The 17,043-nt window shown below is 41.3% G+C and overlaps 1 protein-coding gene across 3 annotated transcripts in view; it reads right to left on the bottom strand.

The window, feature by feature from the left end:
- The window catches only part of ARNT2 (aryl hydrocarbon receptor nuclear translocator 2), a 95,203-nt gene that overhangs the window by 37,929 nt on the left and 40,231 nt on the right, over positions 1 to 17,043 (bottom strand). For all 3 annotated transcript variants that reach the window (XM_088540057.1, XM_088540071.1, XM_088540063.1), the window contains 3 exons: positions 4,236 to 4,338; positions 1,535 to 1,600; positions 989 to 1,074 (listed from right to left, as the gene is read on the bottom strand). In XM_088540057.1, the coding sequence (XP_088396183.1) occupies positions 989 to 1,074; positions 1,535 to 1,600; positions 4,236 to 4,338 (255 nt within the window). The remainder of the gene's footprint in view (positions 1 to 988; positions 1,075 to 1,534; positions 1,601 to 4,235; positions 4,339 to 17,043) is intronic.

The following is a 17,043-nucleotide window of genomic DNA, read 5'->3' as shown; positions in this document are numbered from 1 at the left end:
GGCTGCACAAACTATAGCAACATTCCCAAGGTTTGGTTTTGTCTGTATTGCATGGGCATGCACGTGTGTACACACGTGCGTGCTTGTGCATGAGATGAGAAAACACTGGTAAAAAACTATTATCTAACCTTTGAAACTGCAATTCAGCAGGAAATCAAGAAGTTTACGTCTGTATGCTGAAATCTGAAATCTATACAGCGCTGTATACATCTAGAATAAGTGAACTTAGCATTCTGAATCTCTGCATAAATATGATTTATGTTTGTGGTATACAACCACAAAAGAACAGGACAACTCATGGTCTCTTTCATGCCAGGAGGCACAGTCATATTAAAAACAACTTATTCAACTACTGCAAACGCCAAGGTCAGCCACCCCAGCCCATGATGATGCCTGGATGAACTCTACTGTCTCCTTGTTCATGAATTTCCTAATGGAAATATTCCCATCTGTAATGTTGAGTTACAGAGGTAAATGCTTGTAGTTCAAAGCAAGATGCCAAGATTCATTTCCCAGAAAAACAGGCTCGAAACAGAACTTACCACAAAGGCTGAGCATTCCCCATTAACACCACCACTTTGAAGTGGATACGTGTAATTAAGTTGAAATTAAATGTTCTCAAACATCAGTGTTTGCAACTCAGAACTTAAATACAAAACCACTAGTTGCTTTTGCTTAGAGGTACAAGAGCTCTGTATTTAACTTCTTAAAATCAGGCCATTTTTACATAGGTTATCAGACTGAAAACCTTTGGTCTCAGCTGCTGCATTTCATTCCTCAAAACAACTCTTAAAGCTGTCTGGGCTAATGAAATTGAAAATGATTTCATACATAAAGCCTGGGAGACCATGAGTATGTAAAATAATTGATTCTTGATACAAAAGCTTCTCAAGATGAGACAGACAGGATTACTCCATATAAATTCAGCCTTATTCTCCATTAGTAAGGGAATGCTTAATCTTGTAGACAGTATAGCACAGATACATACCTGCTGGTGGCCAAGCCTTGATATAACCAGTGCAATGGACAACAGCATATTGTGCTTCACCTTCTTTTACTGGGCCAAGGCCATTCCTAAATGAAAAGGAAACAAACAAACAAAAAAAAAAAACACTGATTGATCCACAGAAAAACTTTATGATTTTAAACTTCTACTGAAGATTTAGATACTTGTAAGTTATGATGGAAACAGCCACCCTCACCCAGAGTTTTGCAGTCAGCTCCATTATAGTGCTATGCAAGACTCACCTGCCATCCACAGCATCTCTGGGAAGAAGATAATTAGTTCTATTTTGATGGAGATGGTTAAGACAAAGAAGTTCAGTGACTTCCTCATGGCCTGCACCAGGGGCTTGTGGCACTGCCACAGCTGAATTTAGTGGCAAGTTCTTCTCTCCTGAGACCCAGTGCTATTTATACGCTGTATGTTACAGTACTAGCTGTATGAGCTAGTGCTGCTCAAATGAGCATTAGCCCAGGGAAAAATGAGCGTGTGTCGAGTAACTAACTTTGATAGTAAATTAAGTAATAGTACCTGTATCTTTTTCTCATGGTGGTTATTCTGTTCAGAGGTAAATGATCCAGGGGAGCATTTCCACACCTATAAGTAAATTGATAGTTGAAAGGGCTCAAAAATGAATATAAATGCCTTGGATAAAAATGCATTTTAACAGCTTTATTGGTAGACACAAGCACACAGCAATAGATTATTTCTGAAAGGAAATCCTAGACAGATGTTTCCTTAGAACTTGCCGCTTCCACAGTCTGAGTTTCTTGTGTGTATCACAAACATTTTCATGATATTTCATGAAATCATATAATAATAATAATTTTCATGATAACTATATAAAGAATCCCCCCCAAACTTAAAGATAACTGGAGACCTCAAAATATTATAAAACAAGAGTGAAAACTAGACAAGAATACAAATCAGTCCCCAAAATAAGGTATCCACACAAAACAATGTCAGTGTAACCTCCCTAAACAGAGAAATTATGCATGTCATACACTAATGTAGTTTTTGCAAGAATGGACTATGTACACACTTAAGTAACTTCAATGCTTTTTTTCTTGTATATTTTGTGATATTTCTAGTTGTGCTTAACTGCACAGCAACCTACTTGTAGCCAAGTAAATAGTTCAAAGTAAGAAAACAAGAGTTTATTCTCAATAGAAAAAGAACAATAACAATGAAGAGTAATCACAAGGAAAGTTTCAAATTAGTTTCACATTATTTGAAGTAATTTTTCCCACAGGGTTGTTTTTTTTTTTTTTTTCTTACACCAGCCACAGCCAAGGAGAAGGAACAACTACAATAAGATTTACAATTAGAACAATGGAGCTACTGGCATGTACAAAATCAATCTCATGCGCTGGAGTTTACAGAATCAGAGCCTCAGGAAAAAACTGTGATTTGAGTTGTTGTTTCAAAAGCTGGAAAACCTCTGTAAACAAGACATTAAACCTGTTTTCTTTGCACAGACAAGTCCCCCTCACATGATCACTAAGTGCAGATAGGAGGACGCCGTGTTGCAAGTGCTTCTCTCTTGGCTGTATTTATTATTCCCTGAAATCAGTAATTAAGAGCAGTAACCCTACAGGAGACAGGCACTTCTGTCTTTCGGAGACAAACTGCTGTCAGTCAGTAGCATCTTTCCTGTGCTGGCTACTCACTGGGAGCTGCTCTGCCTACAAATGCATCAAGCTCCTGTCCCTGTATCAACCTGGCTAGGTGACAACCGAACATCTAACTCCAGGCCATGCTTGGCAATGGCAGGGGGTTGCTGACTCCTTGTCAGAGGAAGAGAAGCCTGCTGATAGCAAACACCAAACCTCATTTTTCTATAGAAATCTCTGCTTTCTAGAGAAATCTCTGAATATCACATTATATTTATTGATAAATGGCAACAGAAAAAATATTTTTAACATTACTTGAGGGGATGTATGCATGATACTGGATTTTAACAGGCATATTATTTTCCATTTCTGCAGATTATAACCTCAACACTGTGGAACGCTGCAAAAAGGGGCTATTTGAAAAGAGGTTCTCCCTCCTTAAAACCAGACCACTACAACTGGGGGGAAAGATACCGGAATACCTCGTGAATACCACCCTTTGCTGCCATTTTGGCATGTCCTTGTCTGATGAACCCTACCCAGAGCCAGCGCGTTACTACACTCTCCTGCACTGATAATTTGGTTAAATTATGGCCACTCTCCTGCATGTATCGACACAAAACAGTGAAGATGAGAGCACAGGGCTTCTCTGTGCAGACCAAAGATGAACCTTTGCATTGACTAGGCATAGCAGGATCTACAGCTTTGAAGCCTGATCTTGCAGGCATGGTAAACTACACAAAGCCCTTAACAAGGGCACCCAGGAGTCATATATATTCAGCCTCCTCCTGTGGCTGGAAGAGCCACATAAGCAGAAGCATGGGCATCTGCTGTAAAAGTATGAAATGTTTTGGTTTGTGTGTTTTGCTCCATATCAAATTTTGCATCATCTGTTCTCACCACGTGTATTGGATACAGGATACAGATGCAATACGTACTTTCCCTATTAACCACACGGAGAGCAACTTATTGCAATAATGATAGACCTTTTTATCTAAAAACACAAATACCCACAAGTCCTAGTCAGAAACACTAGGCAGACACATACCTAAGAAGTCCAAGAAATGCAGGAAAAGTCAGAAAACTGCAAAACAAACCCTTTAACAATTACTCATGTAGCCCAGAATAGACCAGCTGACATCTGGTTAATTCACAGCAGGCTTAGGTTAGTTTCTTACCCTGCTGGCAAGTTTGCAACTGAATTCCTGTTTAAGATTCTTTTAATATTATTGGTTTGCTGAAAAAATACACAGCATTGGGCTCTCGTTACACTTGTGAAAGTGTTGGTCCCAAAGCATTGATTCGAATAATCTGACTTGAGGAGACAACAGTTTGCGTTCCAGGGACAAAGTTGTCATGCAATTTTCTGGGGAAAGCGCACAACATACCCCACTGATAAAAATAACTGCTGCACGTATAGGGTGTACTGCTTTAGTCATCAATCACAAGGAAAAGCAGGTTTCGGGTATACTTGAGTTAAAAAACAAGCATTCTGGACATGCTTAATAGGAGTGTGTCATGACAGTTTCAGTTTTTAAACAGTCAATCAACAAAATGTCTGAAGTTTATAATCTGGGAAGGAGTTGGAAACACTGCAGGAACACAAAGTAAATGCCTACCTCATTCTGCAAATGAAAGAGCGCCTCGATCCCATGCACATTCTCATTGAGGACTGCTGACCCTCCTTCTTTACTGTGCCAGTCTTCAAGTCCAGTATTCGTCCTAAAAAAAGCCAGAGGGACTGTGTAGCACATGCATTTAATATCATATACAGCAAGATGTAGCAGATACAAGATGACAATATCTTTATAAACTAAATGTCATCAGTCCATTTAGGAGAAAAAAGAAAACAACAAAAAAACGACTGATCTTGCTCTTCTCAGATAAATCATTATTTAAACCAGTACATAATTTAAGTGAGTCATAAAACTGCTCTTTTCTTACTCATGTTGGCTCAAGGCCAATTTCTAAGGCTGGGTCAAAATGCCTGAAGGCAGAGGAGTCAGCGACAGAAAAAATAGCTTTAAACTTGTGTTTTTTTTCTCCATTCCTTATCAAAACTGCAGATAAAGCATCATTTCCTTGAGAGTTGTTTTTCTTTGCTGCTCTCATGTCCACCTCACACAGGAGGATGCCCTCACCATAGCAGAACCTCTTGCGGCGATGGCCAGGAATACATCAGAGCAAGCTCTCTTCTTGCCAATGACATACATATGTGACAGCAGCACCAGTGCTGAGGCCCTTGCAGAGCTGATCAGACTGAGTATGACACGCTAGCGGTTTTTAAAGATTAATCTTCAGCTGAATCAGTGAGAAGACCTGACTCACCGCACAGCAACCTTGGATCTACGCAAGGTCACACTGCAGATCAGTGCAAGCTGACCCTGGACCTCTGAACCTCACTCCAAAAACACAAAGTTGGAGAGAGATGACAGTGACCATGACAAGGCATCTCAAGAGAGGATGTGATGGAGGGCACTGACATTCCTACAGTAAACAGGGGACGATCCAACAAACATAAATCACCAAAAAGGTAGCAAAGCAGTAGCACAGATTAGTCTCTCCATACTCCTGAGAGGGAACAGAAGACAGTTACAGAAAACTTCAGATCAGAGTAGAGGTATTGCCTAGAATCCTGTTGCTTATCAGCAAAGGACAGATGGATTTGACTTCTGCGTTTACAAGTCACCTGCATCAAGTACAGAATCTTGCACAGAATAAAACGACCCCTTGACCTACATATACTGTGCTTCAGGGCTGGATACAGTCACAAAGTGATAGGGCAAGAGGCAGCCAGTAGGACAACAGTTATACAATCAACAGCCAGCCAGCAGCACTGATGGGACACAGAGCCTTCTGTCTTAGACCCCCTCACCCAGCCATGCAAGGCCCATGTTTAGGATGGGAACAGTATCTTTCAGTAACTGGGGCTATAGAAACCTTGACATTAAAGCCTTCATTATGATACAACAATAACTATATTTGCAGCAATACAAGATACATGTTTGTATGAAATGAAATATCCTAGAATATACTTAAAGCCTTTTTCATTAGATTTAATCAAAAGCCTCTGTCCAAAAATATTAAGTTCTGAAGTTGTTCTACTGCCAAACTTCTGCATTTCAGAATTAACTGAAAATATTTACCACCATCCACAAATGGGAATAAAAATAATAAAATGGGAATAAAAGGACTACAAAGTCCTTTAAAGATTAAAATTTTTAAATAAAGAGCTTTGCAGCAGCAGCATTTTATTGTAGATGTATGTATTAATGTACAATTCAGGTGTGAGCTGGAAGGAAGTCACAATACAATATTTCTCAGTTCAGTTATGCTGGCGCTGTGGATAGAGTTGAGATTCAAATTCACTCCACTTACCTGCATGGGAGAAAACCTTGCACAAAGGCAGCATCCTGTCTCCTGAACCACAGACCATTTTCCCAGTCCCTTAATTAACAGCCTTTCATTTCTCTAAATTGTGGCTATTTACAAGAGGTGACACATAGCTAAAGATAACATATGACAGTGCAAGTAAAGACAGAATATCTATGCAGAACCCAGTGACAATCCATAAAAGTTAGCCAAATCAAACCACTAAAAACATTTTTCTCTTTGAACATAACAATGTTGTCATATAAACAAAAGAGTTGTTTGCTATGAATTTTTTCCATACCAATAGAAATTCCTGGCGTGACATTACTGATCAAAAAGCAGCGACCAAAGTGTAATTCAAACAGCTAATGGAAATTTCTCAATTTTGATCATCAAGGACCAAGTATAAATAGAAGTGCATTTCAAAATTACACGGCTGCTAAGCTTAAAATTGCTGACACATGTTCCTTTGGCAAGCTTGGAATTCCAACCCCAAAACAGCAAAAGTCATATTTTTTAAAGTTAGCTTTTTGTTTGGCAAAGTCTTAAACAGATGCACCAGATAACAAAATGAGTGGCCTAAATTTTGCCCTGACTTACAGAATAACTTGCAGGGGGTGGCACAAGTGAGTCAGGACGCGGTCTGCAATGAAGGTGTTAGGAAAGCATCGCAGCAGAGTCCATCATATGGGCGCTCTAACCTCGCAGAGCTCTAACAACACCCTGCAGCTTTGCAGACAGAAAAGCCATTTGGGACTTGTTCGTTATTTAATGATCACATTACAGCAAAGAGAGGAAGAATTAGAGATGAATAAATTGATGACAAAGCTTTCAATATAGCTCAAACCCACCTGCCAGTGCACTCCGTGGGACCGCCTAGGACACGGCATAGCAGACAGGCCACCTGTGGAGGCGGCAGCCACACAGCTCGTGCTGGGCCCTGCACCCTCTTGTCCACAGGATGGCATATAAACTAACTACAGTTTTCTCTGTTCTGCTGTTTAATGATGGCAAATCTGAAACAGTGTCATTCCTCCTCATTCCTCCCCTCTTATTTATTTTCATATGAATGTCTCGAAAACAAACAAACAAAACACACTTTCTGGATCTAGATTTCTTGGTCTAGACTTATGGCACTTAGCTTTTACTAAGTACTTCTACTGAAAGGCAGACCCAAAACAGGGAAGTCACAAGCTGAAGCTGTATCACAACATTTGCCATGACTTCTTTTTGCTGTGAAAATCCACAAGTGCAGCAATAATACAATGTCATCTGGTACTGAAACAAAAATCACAGTCTTAACTGCTCCCTGCACTACTGACCACTCCATGCCAGACTGGGGAACGGACTGGCCCATACTACTCCACCGGGAGAAGTCACCTCCTCCCAGCCTGGATTGCAGCGTGTGGTTGCTCGGCACACACCAACGCGGCAGAGTCCTGGCCACTGCTGCTGCTTTGGTTCTTGCTGGGAAGTTACTGCCTGGGAGGTCTCAGCAGGTTGCACGCAGGAGTCCTAAGAGCTGCTCCTGAGCCAGGCCCCGTGAGTTAGCAGCAGAGCTCAGGAGCTGCTTTCACAGCCTCGAGCGACGCTTCACGGCCGCTGCTCCTGCCACGCGCCCAAGCGGATCCCGCACCACAATCATGCACGCGGAAATAACTGTCAGCTCCACGTCACGGGCACAGCCGAACACAGGAGATGGTTACTGTGATGTGAGCTCTGTAACAGGACCCTGCAACACTCACATCTGTGTGTAAAAGCGGCAGCTCTTACACTACTGCCGCTTCCTTGCTGACAAGTGGACATTGCGGTTTCTCCCAGGAAACAGGCACGGAATACCTTTGATGTTATCACTGGCAATTACATTCTGATTAATAAGAAATATTTTAGGATGCTATGACAAATTCTTACAACTGACTAGTGCAATTGAGACTTTTTTCTCTTTCATCTTCTAGTTTCTTTAGGAAAAAAAATCCAGACATTTATTTTAGTCTCATACACCCTGAAATACAGTTTGCCAAGTACACAGAAAATTCTCCATTTTCCTCTCACCTACCAGCAGGCTGACTGCTGTCTTGCACAGAATCTCAGACTTGATGAGAAAACTGTCTGAACTAATGAAGAGTCTCACGATGCCTTCAATACTATAACCTCTAGCAACTCATCAAGCTTTATGCTATACAGGATAGTGCCTTGCCTTACAAAGAACAAGTTAGATATTTTATAATTATTCTCACACACTGGATTGTCTACATATTTCTTTCCAGGCAAAACAAAATAAATGATAAACTAAAAGTTTGGTTTGGACAGGATAACAAAAGATGACTTTGTGCTCATCAAAAATACTCCACAGGCTACTTGGGGAAGAGAAACAGAACACAGGAATACTGCAACAAAAATCCTTATGAAAACCAAAAACATCCTAATTTTAGTATTAAAAAAAAAAGGCAAGGATGCATAAAAAACACACAAGAGGAAATAATTAAAAATAAAAGCAAAGTGACGGTTGCTGACCCTCAAATGGAAGGGTCAACGAACAAAGGGCTTACACTGTGGTGATGCTCTTTATTAGTATATTAAACCTTTAAAAAGCAGCAGGAGAGATCATCTTCAGGATGTACGCTCTTAACCAAAACTTCTAGCTGCTATCCCATAAAGCAAAAGCATCCCCGTCAGTCATGAGAGTACCTCAGGATGTAAAATATGTGTGTGAATGCAGCATGAGTGGTTGTAGTCCTCATACCCCCCTGCAGTGCCAACTGATACCAGCTGCTGGCTGCTGCTCTGGCATAAACAATGAAGCTGCAGAAAACTAAAGTCTTTTTTTTTTTTTTGCTTATTTTTTGTTTACCAGTTCAAGTGTATGCACTGTCTGTGGGTGAACATTCAGCTTTACACTGACTGAGGTGCTCGACTGGCCGAGTTCCTCTTGAAAGCAAGGGATACACTAAGGATACATAAAATGTCTTCAGTAAGAAGATTAAATACATTTGATCAATTCAGATCAAGTTGCTCTTGCTAACTGATAATAAACTCACGCAAGAGCAAGGCAATTGTTATTTATTAATTCAACGATAAAAAGAAAAAAAAAAGTTTTAAACAGATTGACCCTTACAGCTGTAAGGGAAGGCTATCTCACATTTAATGCAGCTCAGCAAGTGTTTAAGCACTATTAAGTTTAATAAATACACACTCTCCCCATGGATCCAAAAATAAATGTTTTTTTCCAGATGATATAAGAATATGTTAAAAATCAAAACTGAGATGCAAACACAATATTTGAGGGTTCTCCTTCCTGGAAGTCAAGTTTATGAAAACAAGAAACGGCTCATGATATATAAATAAAGCCATATACACATAAAAATGAAATTCCACTCCCACAGCTTCACTCTTAGCACTCTGAGTTTTATTATTTACATGAATTTAAAGCTCACAGGGACAGATACTACCTACCATGCACATATACACACTGGAGTACACACTGCCCAGAAAAAACAATCCCCCAACATTGCCCTACAAATGACAGGGTATCTGTTGTAGGGTTGGTACGATTAAGCACACAGAAATGTGCTGTAGCCATTCAATTACTTTCCAGAAAGGGAGTTTTTCTTCAGTATCTTAACACCAAAGACAGGAAATATGTGGAGTAAGCACATGGAACAAACCTAATAAAAATATACCCATGAAAAATCTATCCATGAAAAATGCATCTCCTCGCTCCCTCATTGAGGGCAAAACTAACACGAGTAATAAGAAAAGCCTGGACACGCATTGTATTTAGTGAAGCTTAAGACCATTCTAACTTGAAATTACAAACTAGCTAAGGATATAATCACAAAACTGGCACCAGTTACACTGTGCACCCAAATAGCAAACCTGTTTTCACAGCATTTCTCTCACACACAGGTCAGAGGTTACAGTGCGGCTCTCAGGCAATGCCTGCTAATTGGTTGTTTATTTTAATACCACTGCTTTCTATTTCCTCAGTAGTTAATGATTTTTTAAATCTATGACAAAAAAAAAGATAACAGTTATTGATAGCATTTAGAATATATGGAGAAGCCATGAAAAAATGCAGAGTTCTAAAAAAAAAAAAAAAAGAAAAAAAAAGAAAAAAAAAAAGAAAAAAGAAGGTGGTTTAGCTATCTTGTGATGCTTAACTGCCCGAACAACCCCGGTGCACAGGCACTGGCATTCCTGAGCACTCACTCTGTCGGATGCGATGCCGCAGCGCCGTGCGGGCCTCCTGCCAGCACTCCTTGCAACCCACCGTGATGCAGAACAGATGGGCTCCTAACAGGCAGGAGGCTTTTTTTCTTTCACACTTCAGATTTATGCAAAATATGTCCTGCAGCTGCACAGTTAACAGTGTACACATATTTTTCATTGAAATGTGGAAATAACTGAGGGTCTGGGTGGCGCTGGAAGTTGTTCTCCAGAATCGCTCCTGTGGGTGCAGAAGCCCTTGGGTTCTGCCTGGAAGATGCCTGGTAGCAGAGATCATCTCTTGCTGCTACCACAGCCTTGATGAGCCTTAATCACAATTTCAAGTCCTGCTTATGGGAAGCTCAGGACATGGTGGGGGAAAATTTGTTCTTGATCATGCAGGGATGGCTCATACCATTCAATTTTTTCCTAAGATTAAAATCACAACCCTATTAAACCTTTCAAAGAGCGCAAAAGCACAACCTTGAGAGAGGCAGGGCTGCTGGTGGGAACAAGGTCTCTCCACACACACTGCCCACCCTTGCTTCCCATCTAGTCGGACCATGCAGAGAGGATGGGACCTGCCCATGGAGACTTCACCCTACCAGGAAGGCTGCAGGGTAGTGCTGCATTCACAGCCCTTTCCTCTGCAGCACAGGACTTCCTGCCCCTGCACAACCTTCCCCTGGGAGCTCCGGATCCGCAGTGAAGTCAGCACACAGCAGTTTCAATCCTCACACTTTCCGGAAAAGAGGAGTGATACCAGCAGGAGGATGTGGGAGAGGAAATACATGTTCCTTCCAGTCTCTCCCTGTCCCCACAGCTGGGCTGGGCAGATCTGGAAGTGGTGCCTCAAAAGCCCAGGCAAAGGGGACATGGCTATGGCCCAGCAGGACTGGAGCACAAAGAGGAACTGTGTTGGGCCAAGCAAGCCAAATGGGGCACAAATGCCACAACCACAGCTGTGCTTCCAGCATTCAGTGGTTTTGGATGCATGTACACAAGGAAGGTGTGTGGGAAATCTCACAGCAGGGGACCTAAAGGAACAGGTTGCAGCTCCTTCGTGCTGTGCCCACTTCTCATTCCACAAAGAACACTCTGTGCTGGGAGATGCTCTTCCAGCATCAAGTTGGGATGTGGCTACAGTGTGCAGCAGCACTGCATGGGCTCACCAGCCCAGCACTAAACACAGACATCCAGAAGAGTGAAGGCACCAGGACAGTGACACAGCAACATCCCATGAGAACACAGTATGACTGCAAAATTTGCACAGGGCTCCACTGCTCTCGAGTGCTCTTACTACTGCTCTTTGTGGTGTAGTAGTAAGCAGGACCACATACAGATCCTACTCTACATATTCCTATACTACAAAGCATTGCTAATACATCAATCAACAACAGCCAGCTCCAGGAATGCACTTCCTGTTAGCAAAGCAACTTTCAAAGGAATCTGTATCTTTATTCCTATTTAAAAAGCGAGGAAACTGAAGCATAAAGGAAGGATTCGACTTGCCTGTGGTTGGCCAGCAGGTGGGAGGTGCAGTCAGGAGCAGAGCCTCACGTAAGCAGTAAGGGCTCTCAGCGTACTGAAGCTGTAGATAATAATTCTCAGCAACACAACCTTTAGGGATTCTCAAAGTCCGCAACATCTCAGGATGAACTATATGCTTATCAGGACATTATCAGCATAAACGAGAAATATGCATGATTACACTTCCAACAGAAAGCATACGGCCTGGGCTGCTGGTTTATCCTTTTGTACAACCATCTAAAACCTTCTGTTTGAGTGTTGAACCTGTAATGAATTAGTCGAAACAAGGAGATTTCACTTGAACCAAACACCCCCACTTTCTCAATGCTACCCAGAACCAGCACAAGCTCATGTAGCTCATTTTTTTCTCAGCACTCATGAAAAAAATTCCTGAACTACCTACCACTTAATGATGGATAATGTTCCTCTTACAAATATAAACCACCAAAGCTGGCTCCCCTCACTGGCCTACCTTCTCAGGGGAACTATTTTAACCTCCCCAGTGGTGTCAAGGTTTACATCATGTAATTGCAACAGGCGTTGTATAAGCACTAGCATCAAGTTATGACATTCTTGCAATAGAATGAAGAGTTGATCCAATCAAGAGCAATCTAAGTTATAAAAAGAAAAAGTAATGCAATTGAAATGCTGCTATTTTTAAAAATCTGTCTGTCCCCTGCTTACCAACCGGAGACACTGACTAGCAAGGAGGGAATTGAAAAGCTTTCTTCCTTTCCTTACTTTTAATAAGAAGTAAACCCCCACATTACACAGCTGCTTGCTTAATACAAATTGTTCTTATAAAAGCTCATAAGGCCAAAAGGTCTCTGTTGTGTCTGCCTTCATGTTTGACTAACCAGTTTGCATCATGTAAAATTCTCCACAGTGCTGGGCAAATATGCATCATTATAATTTAAGAGGAAATTATGTAGGCTTTAGAGCCTCAGTTAATTTTGAGGGACTATCTGAAGGGATAGTGTTACAGATCACATGCAAGTTTCTCTCGACGGATCTGGAAAAACCGGACAAAATAAAGAAGCAAATAATTTAAAGCACATGCTTAAAGTTATAATATTAAAAAAGACTAAATGCATTCAGAACTCTCTACAGTGGTTATGTTACATATGGGAAAAATTCAGTATAATAAATAAAACAGCTTTGACAAGAGCACACAGATGCATAAGCACTCATTAGACATAAATGCAACAGCCTTATACTTACTCCCAAATCCCTATGGGGGGAGTGGGAGAGGATCCTCTCTGTTTTCATCTTTGCACCGTCCCTCGACCCTTTTGGCAGCAGCAGCTTTATGTTAATAAATGTATAAGGGATGTATAAATACATAAATGTGTAATGCATAAGGGATAATACAGCAGCGTAACATACTGTGGCCTCTGCAGGCACTTTTAGGTTCAGTCACTAGTAAACAAACATCACCGAGCCCATGATTCCACATAACAGCAGTTAGTTGTAACAGAGCTGATAACTGATCAGATGCACTTGAAGGAAAACCTGAACTGGAAAGATTATAATATTCTGGCCTGTCAAGGGTCCAAGATAGGAATACTTCCTCAAAAGAGAGGGCAGAGATTCTTTAGCTAAAAAAAGGATCTACAGCCCCCTAAAACAGTTACTCCAAGTACTGTCAGAGACTCCCAAGACAGCATCGCCATCCAAACAAACTCTATAATAATGTAATTCAATTTTTTACCATTCACAGCTGCATAATAAATAAATACATAAAGGCTGTAAGTAGCTTTTAAATTAAACTTATTTTTTTTCACTCAAATGTTCAGCAGGAAGCTTTACTGAAAAACACTGCTGCCAAAAAAAGCTTCCGCTCCTTGCGTTCCGAATCACTTGTGCCTCACTATATTCCAGTAATGGGCAACTCTCATGTTTATATGTCTTATTTGTGGGTAAGTATCACCTGACTCCAAAATTTTGCTGTGCTCTACTCCATGTGAGCCAGTAACACACCATGAATGGTGAGGAAAGCTTTCAATTCTAAGATATAACTATAATTGGTTCCCAAAGACAATCCACTTATTAAACTGAAGGTTTAGCTACAGTTGGTGAACTAACCAATTTTGCGTTAGCAGCAGTGGGAAGAATTCCCACAATAGGTACCAATCATCATTTCCCTTTGAAATGCACTCAAAGCTGTAAGAATAGAAAGAAAAAAAAAAAAAAACTATTTCTATTGATTTTTAGCTGATGTAGATGTTAATTTATCTTTGCTATAAACCATATTTTCAAGATCTTAATACTCAACTAATTGTTTGCCTACTCACCTACATGTAGAATTATATGTAACAGTTAGGAACATAAGGGTAACTATATTTTGTTGAGGAAAGGCTGATAAATTTAATATGACAAGACACATTTTGCTCTTGATTAGATCTGTGGCATATGTCTAGCTCAATACACAATAAAAAAATAGGGTACAGTAATTTTTGCTTTGATGAAGTTGGATGGCATAATATAGGAGAGACTAAAAGTTTACCCTCCCTTCTCTTTCACCTTACAGAGTATCCCACAAATTGGTATTTAGGCTCCCGCTGGGAAGTTGAAGAACATTTTCAAGTCCCTCCAGGCAAAGAAGGAAACTGAACCTGATCACCCACATTCTCAGTGAGTGTTAAATAAGGGTTGAAAAATTCACAGTGTGGTGCTGCCACTTCTTATTGATGCCTAAACCGTAGAGCCAAGCTCACAGCTAGCCCTGGAATAATTAACTACGTCTGGACAGGAATCTGTGTTTCTGGAGACAACCACACACCAGCTCTATCCTGAGCTCTATCCCACTCCAGGTCATCACCAAAAGCTCAATGGGCAGAAGCTGTCTCACGCATCAAGCTTTCCTGGAGATCATGCCTTCTACCTGAAGCCTGCTGCTTAGGTTTTTTGCTCGTTTGCTGTTGAATGTGCCATCAGCCTGTAAACACCCTTGACTAAATATAAATGGTATGAAGAAAAACACAGCAAATCACAGAAAGGTGACAACGGCCATACGACAACCCTGGTTACGTGCTTACGCATGGCAAGCACTTCCTTCCACGTGGCTCTGTGCAGGGTATTGGGTAGGAGCAAGCAGGAGCCATGGTCCCAGCACGCTGGGAACAGAGGAACAAAGAACTAGCTCAATTTAAAGCAGGTTGAAGAGAGTTGCTTCTCCACAGGATGGATGTTCAGGCCAATATCGCACCCTACCAGCATGTGCAGAGCTCCCCTCGCAAGCGGGGAAGCACAAGATATTGACAGAAGGCTGCAAGCAGGCCATGGTCACGAGGCTTTGAGGCACACTCTGCCGCTTTTTTGGAAATATGTTAACCAAAAAGTTTGAATATTTTTGTTAGGCATTTGTGGAACACTAGAATTTTTTTAAGAGGGGGAAAAATGCTGAACTGTGTATATTTCATCATGCATGAATACAGGATAACAAAACAGAGCAGGTTGAATAAATATTGAACATTACAAGAAACACCCCCAAAACTCCCTGAAACCCAGTGACTGAAACTGATCCAGTGAAACATCTGCGATAACAGACTTCAGTACTCTACACTTTCCAAGCGAGGAATTCACTGAAGACTAAAGAGAAATAACCACTGCACTACTCACCTGCACATGTGTGCCCACACCCCTGAAAAGCCACCTTAAAAACATCCCCTAAAGCTGTTCAGGTGCAGTAGGTCTAAGCTATGGCTGCTTCCTTATTTTGGTGAAAAAATGTACTAACCTCTTTAAACAGCTGTGACAATTAGCAAAGTCACTTAGAAATTCCATTTATTATCACTGATTTTCCTGCCAGGACTACCCACCCAAACAGAGGGCCTCAGCAGCAGGGAGACCACTGGATCACTGTGTGTGTAGGAGTTGCTTTATGAACTGTTTTATACATAGCTGGCTTCGCTCAACTATTTTTTTTTTCCCTCTCCAGAAAAAGCCCTGGAGATTGAAGCAAAACAAAATTCTCTTGGAATAAGTTAAAGAGATTAAATGTACCATACATTTAAAATAGGATCATTTGAAAATGCCTAGCTTTTGAGAGCAGACTAGGTTTTCTTCACTGCTGTAGTAACGCTCAGTGTCTCATAGGGTAGGAATGGCCCCTCTAAGACTTAAGTCCTCTTTCTCACACAACCAACACAAAAAAGCCAAATTCCACCCTCTGTTTTTACCCCTGTGAGTTTACTGGACCTCTGCCACTGGTCACAAGGACACAACCAAAGGAAGGACTTGTTTCATGCACTTCAAGGGAAAAAACAGGGCAACTCACTTGGAAAGGAAACATTTAATCCAGTCGATGTAATTTAACACACAGAATATTTACAACTTTCCTTGCCTTCCTGCTGCTCCTCGGCACATTCCGGCACAGGCAGCCCACTCGCCCAATAACTTTTCAGTTCAGCAGTGCGGAGCTGTCACAGTGCGGTCAAAAGAGAACCTGAAAACACCCGGGCTCCAGGCATCACTTCTAAGCAAATACCAGTGGGATGCCCAAGATGCTCATGTCAAACTTGTTCTCTGCACCTGAGTATTGACTGTACTAATTCGTTTGCTTGAAAACAGATTGGGGCTGGGGGAAACAACACACTCATTTTCTCCAACCTATGCTTAAAAACCCCAACTGCTGAACAGCTCGAAGCCGAAATATCAGCACTTCAGCACTGCCCGTGTTCAAAGGCCATCTCAGGCTGGCACCGCAACCTTTCTGCTGCAAATGGTCCATGAAGCCATAGGCACATTTTTATTTTGGAACAACAGCATGTCAAGAGGCTGCTGTGTATGGAAACCATTGCATCTTCTTTCCCAACAGTGCCAGTAGGACACATAACTCCACTGAAAAACAGGTATCACATGGTGATTTGGTGGTTGTCAACAGCGAGCCAAATCTCTCCCAAGATTTCACACTCAAAATAGGAAAAGATGTCTTGCCAGATTCGCCTTTTTCTACAGCAAAACCAGGTCGAAGTCTGAACTACTCTGTTCACATGAATCATTTTTATGCATCTTATAAAAGAACATGGCAACAATATGTTCCCAGAATTCATGTCCTGATCGAGATGGGACAAACCCAGTGAGAGAGCTGCTGTTCTCAAAACCCTCTCTGTTCCCTCCTTGCAGGTGCAGGAACCCTGGCACAGCAAGCTCAGGCCTCCACCCTTCCAAGGAATGAAGTGGTCTGCGTGTTCAGGGGGGAAAATAAAATAAAAATCACATGTCATTTTTAAGAGCCAAGGTTCAGAAACCCTACAGGGACATAAAAGACCTCTGGACATCTCGCATGATGGATATGGAAACTTTCTCTCCCCATCA

Source organism: Tinamus guttatus, unplaced genomic scaffold (assembly GCF_059628265.1).
Source record: "Tinamus guttatus ecotype Peru unplaced genomic scaffold, ASM5962826v1 Tinamus_guttatus_pri_ptg000004l, whole genome shotgun sequence".
In the NCBI taxonomy this organism is placed as follows: domain Eukaryota; kingdom Metazoa; phylum Chordata; class Aves; order Tinamiformes; family Tinamidae; genus Tinamus; species Tinamus guttatus.
Note: the sequence above shows the minus strand (reverse complement) of the source record. Positions and strands in the feature narration are given on the sequence as shown.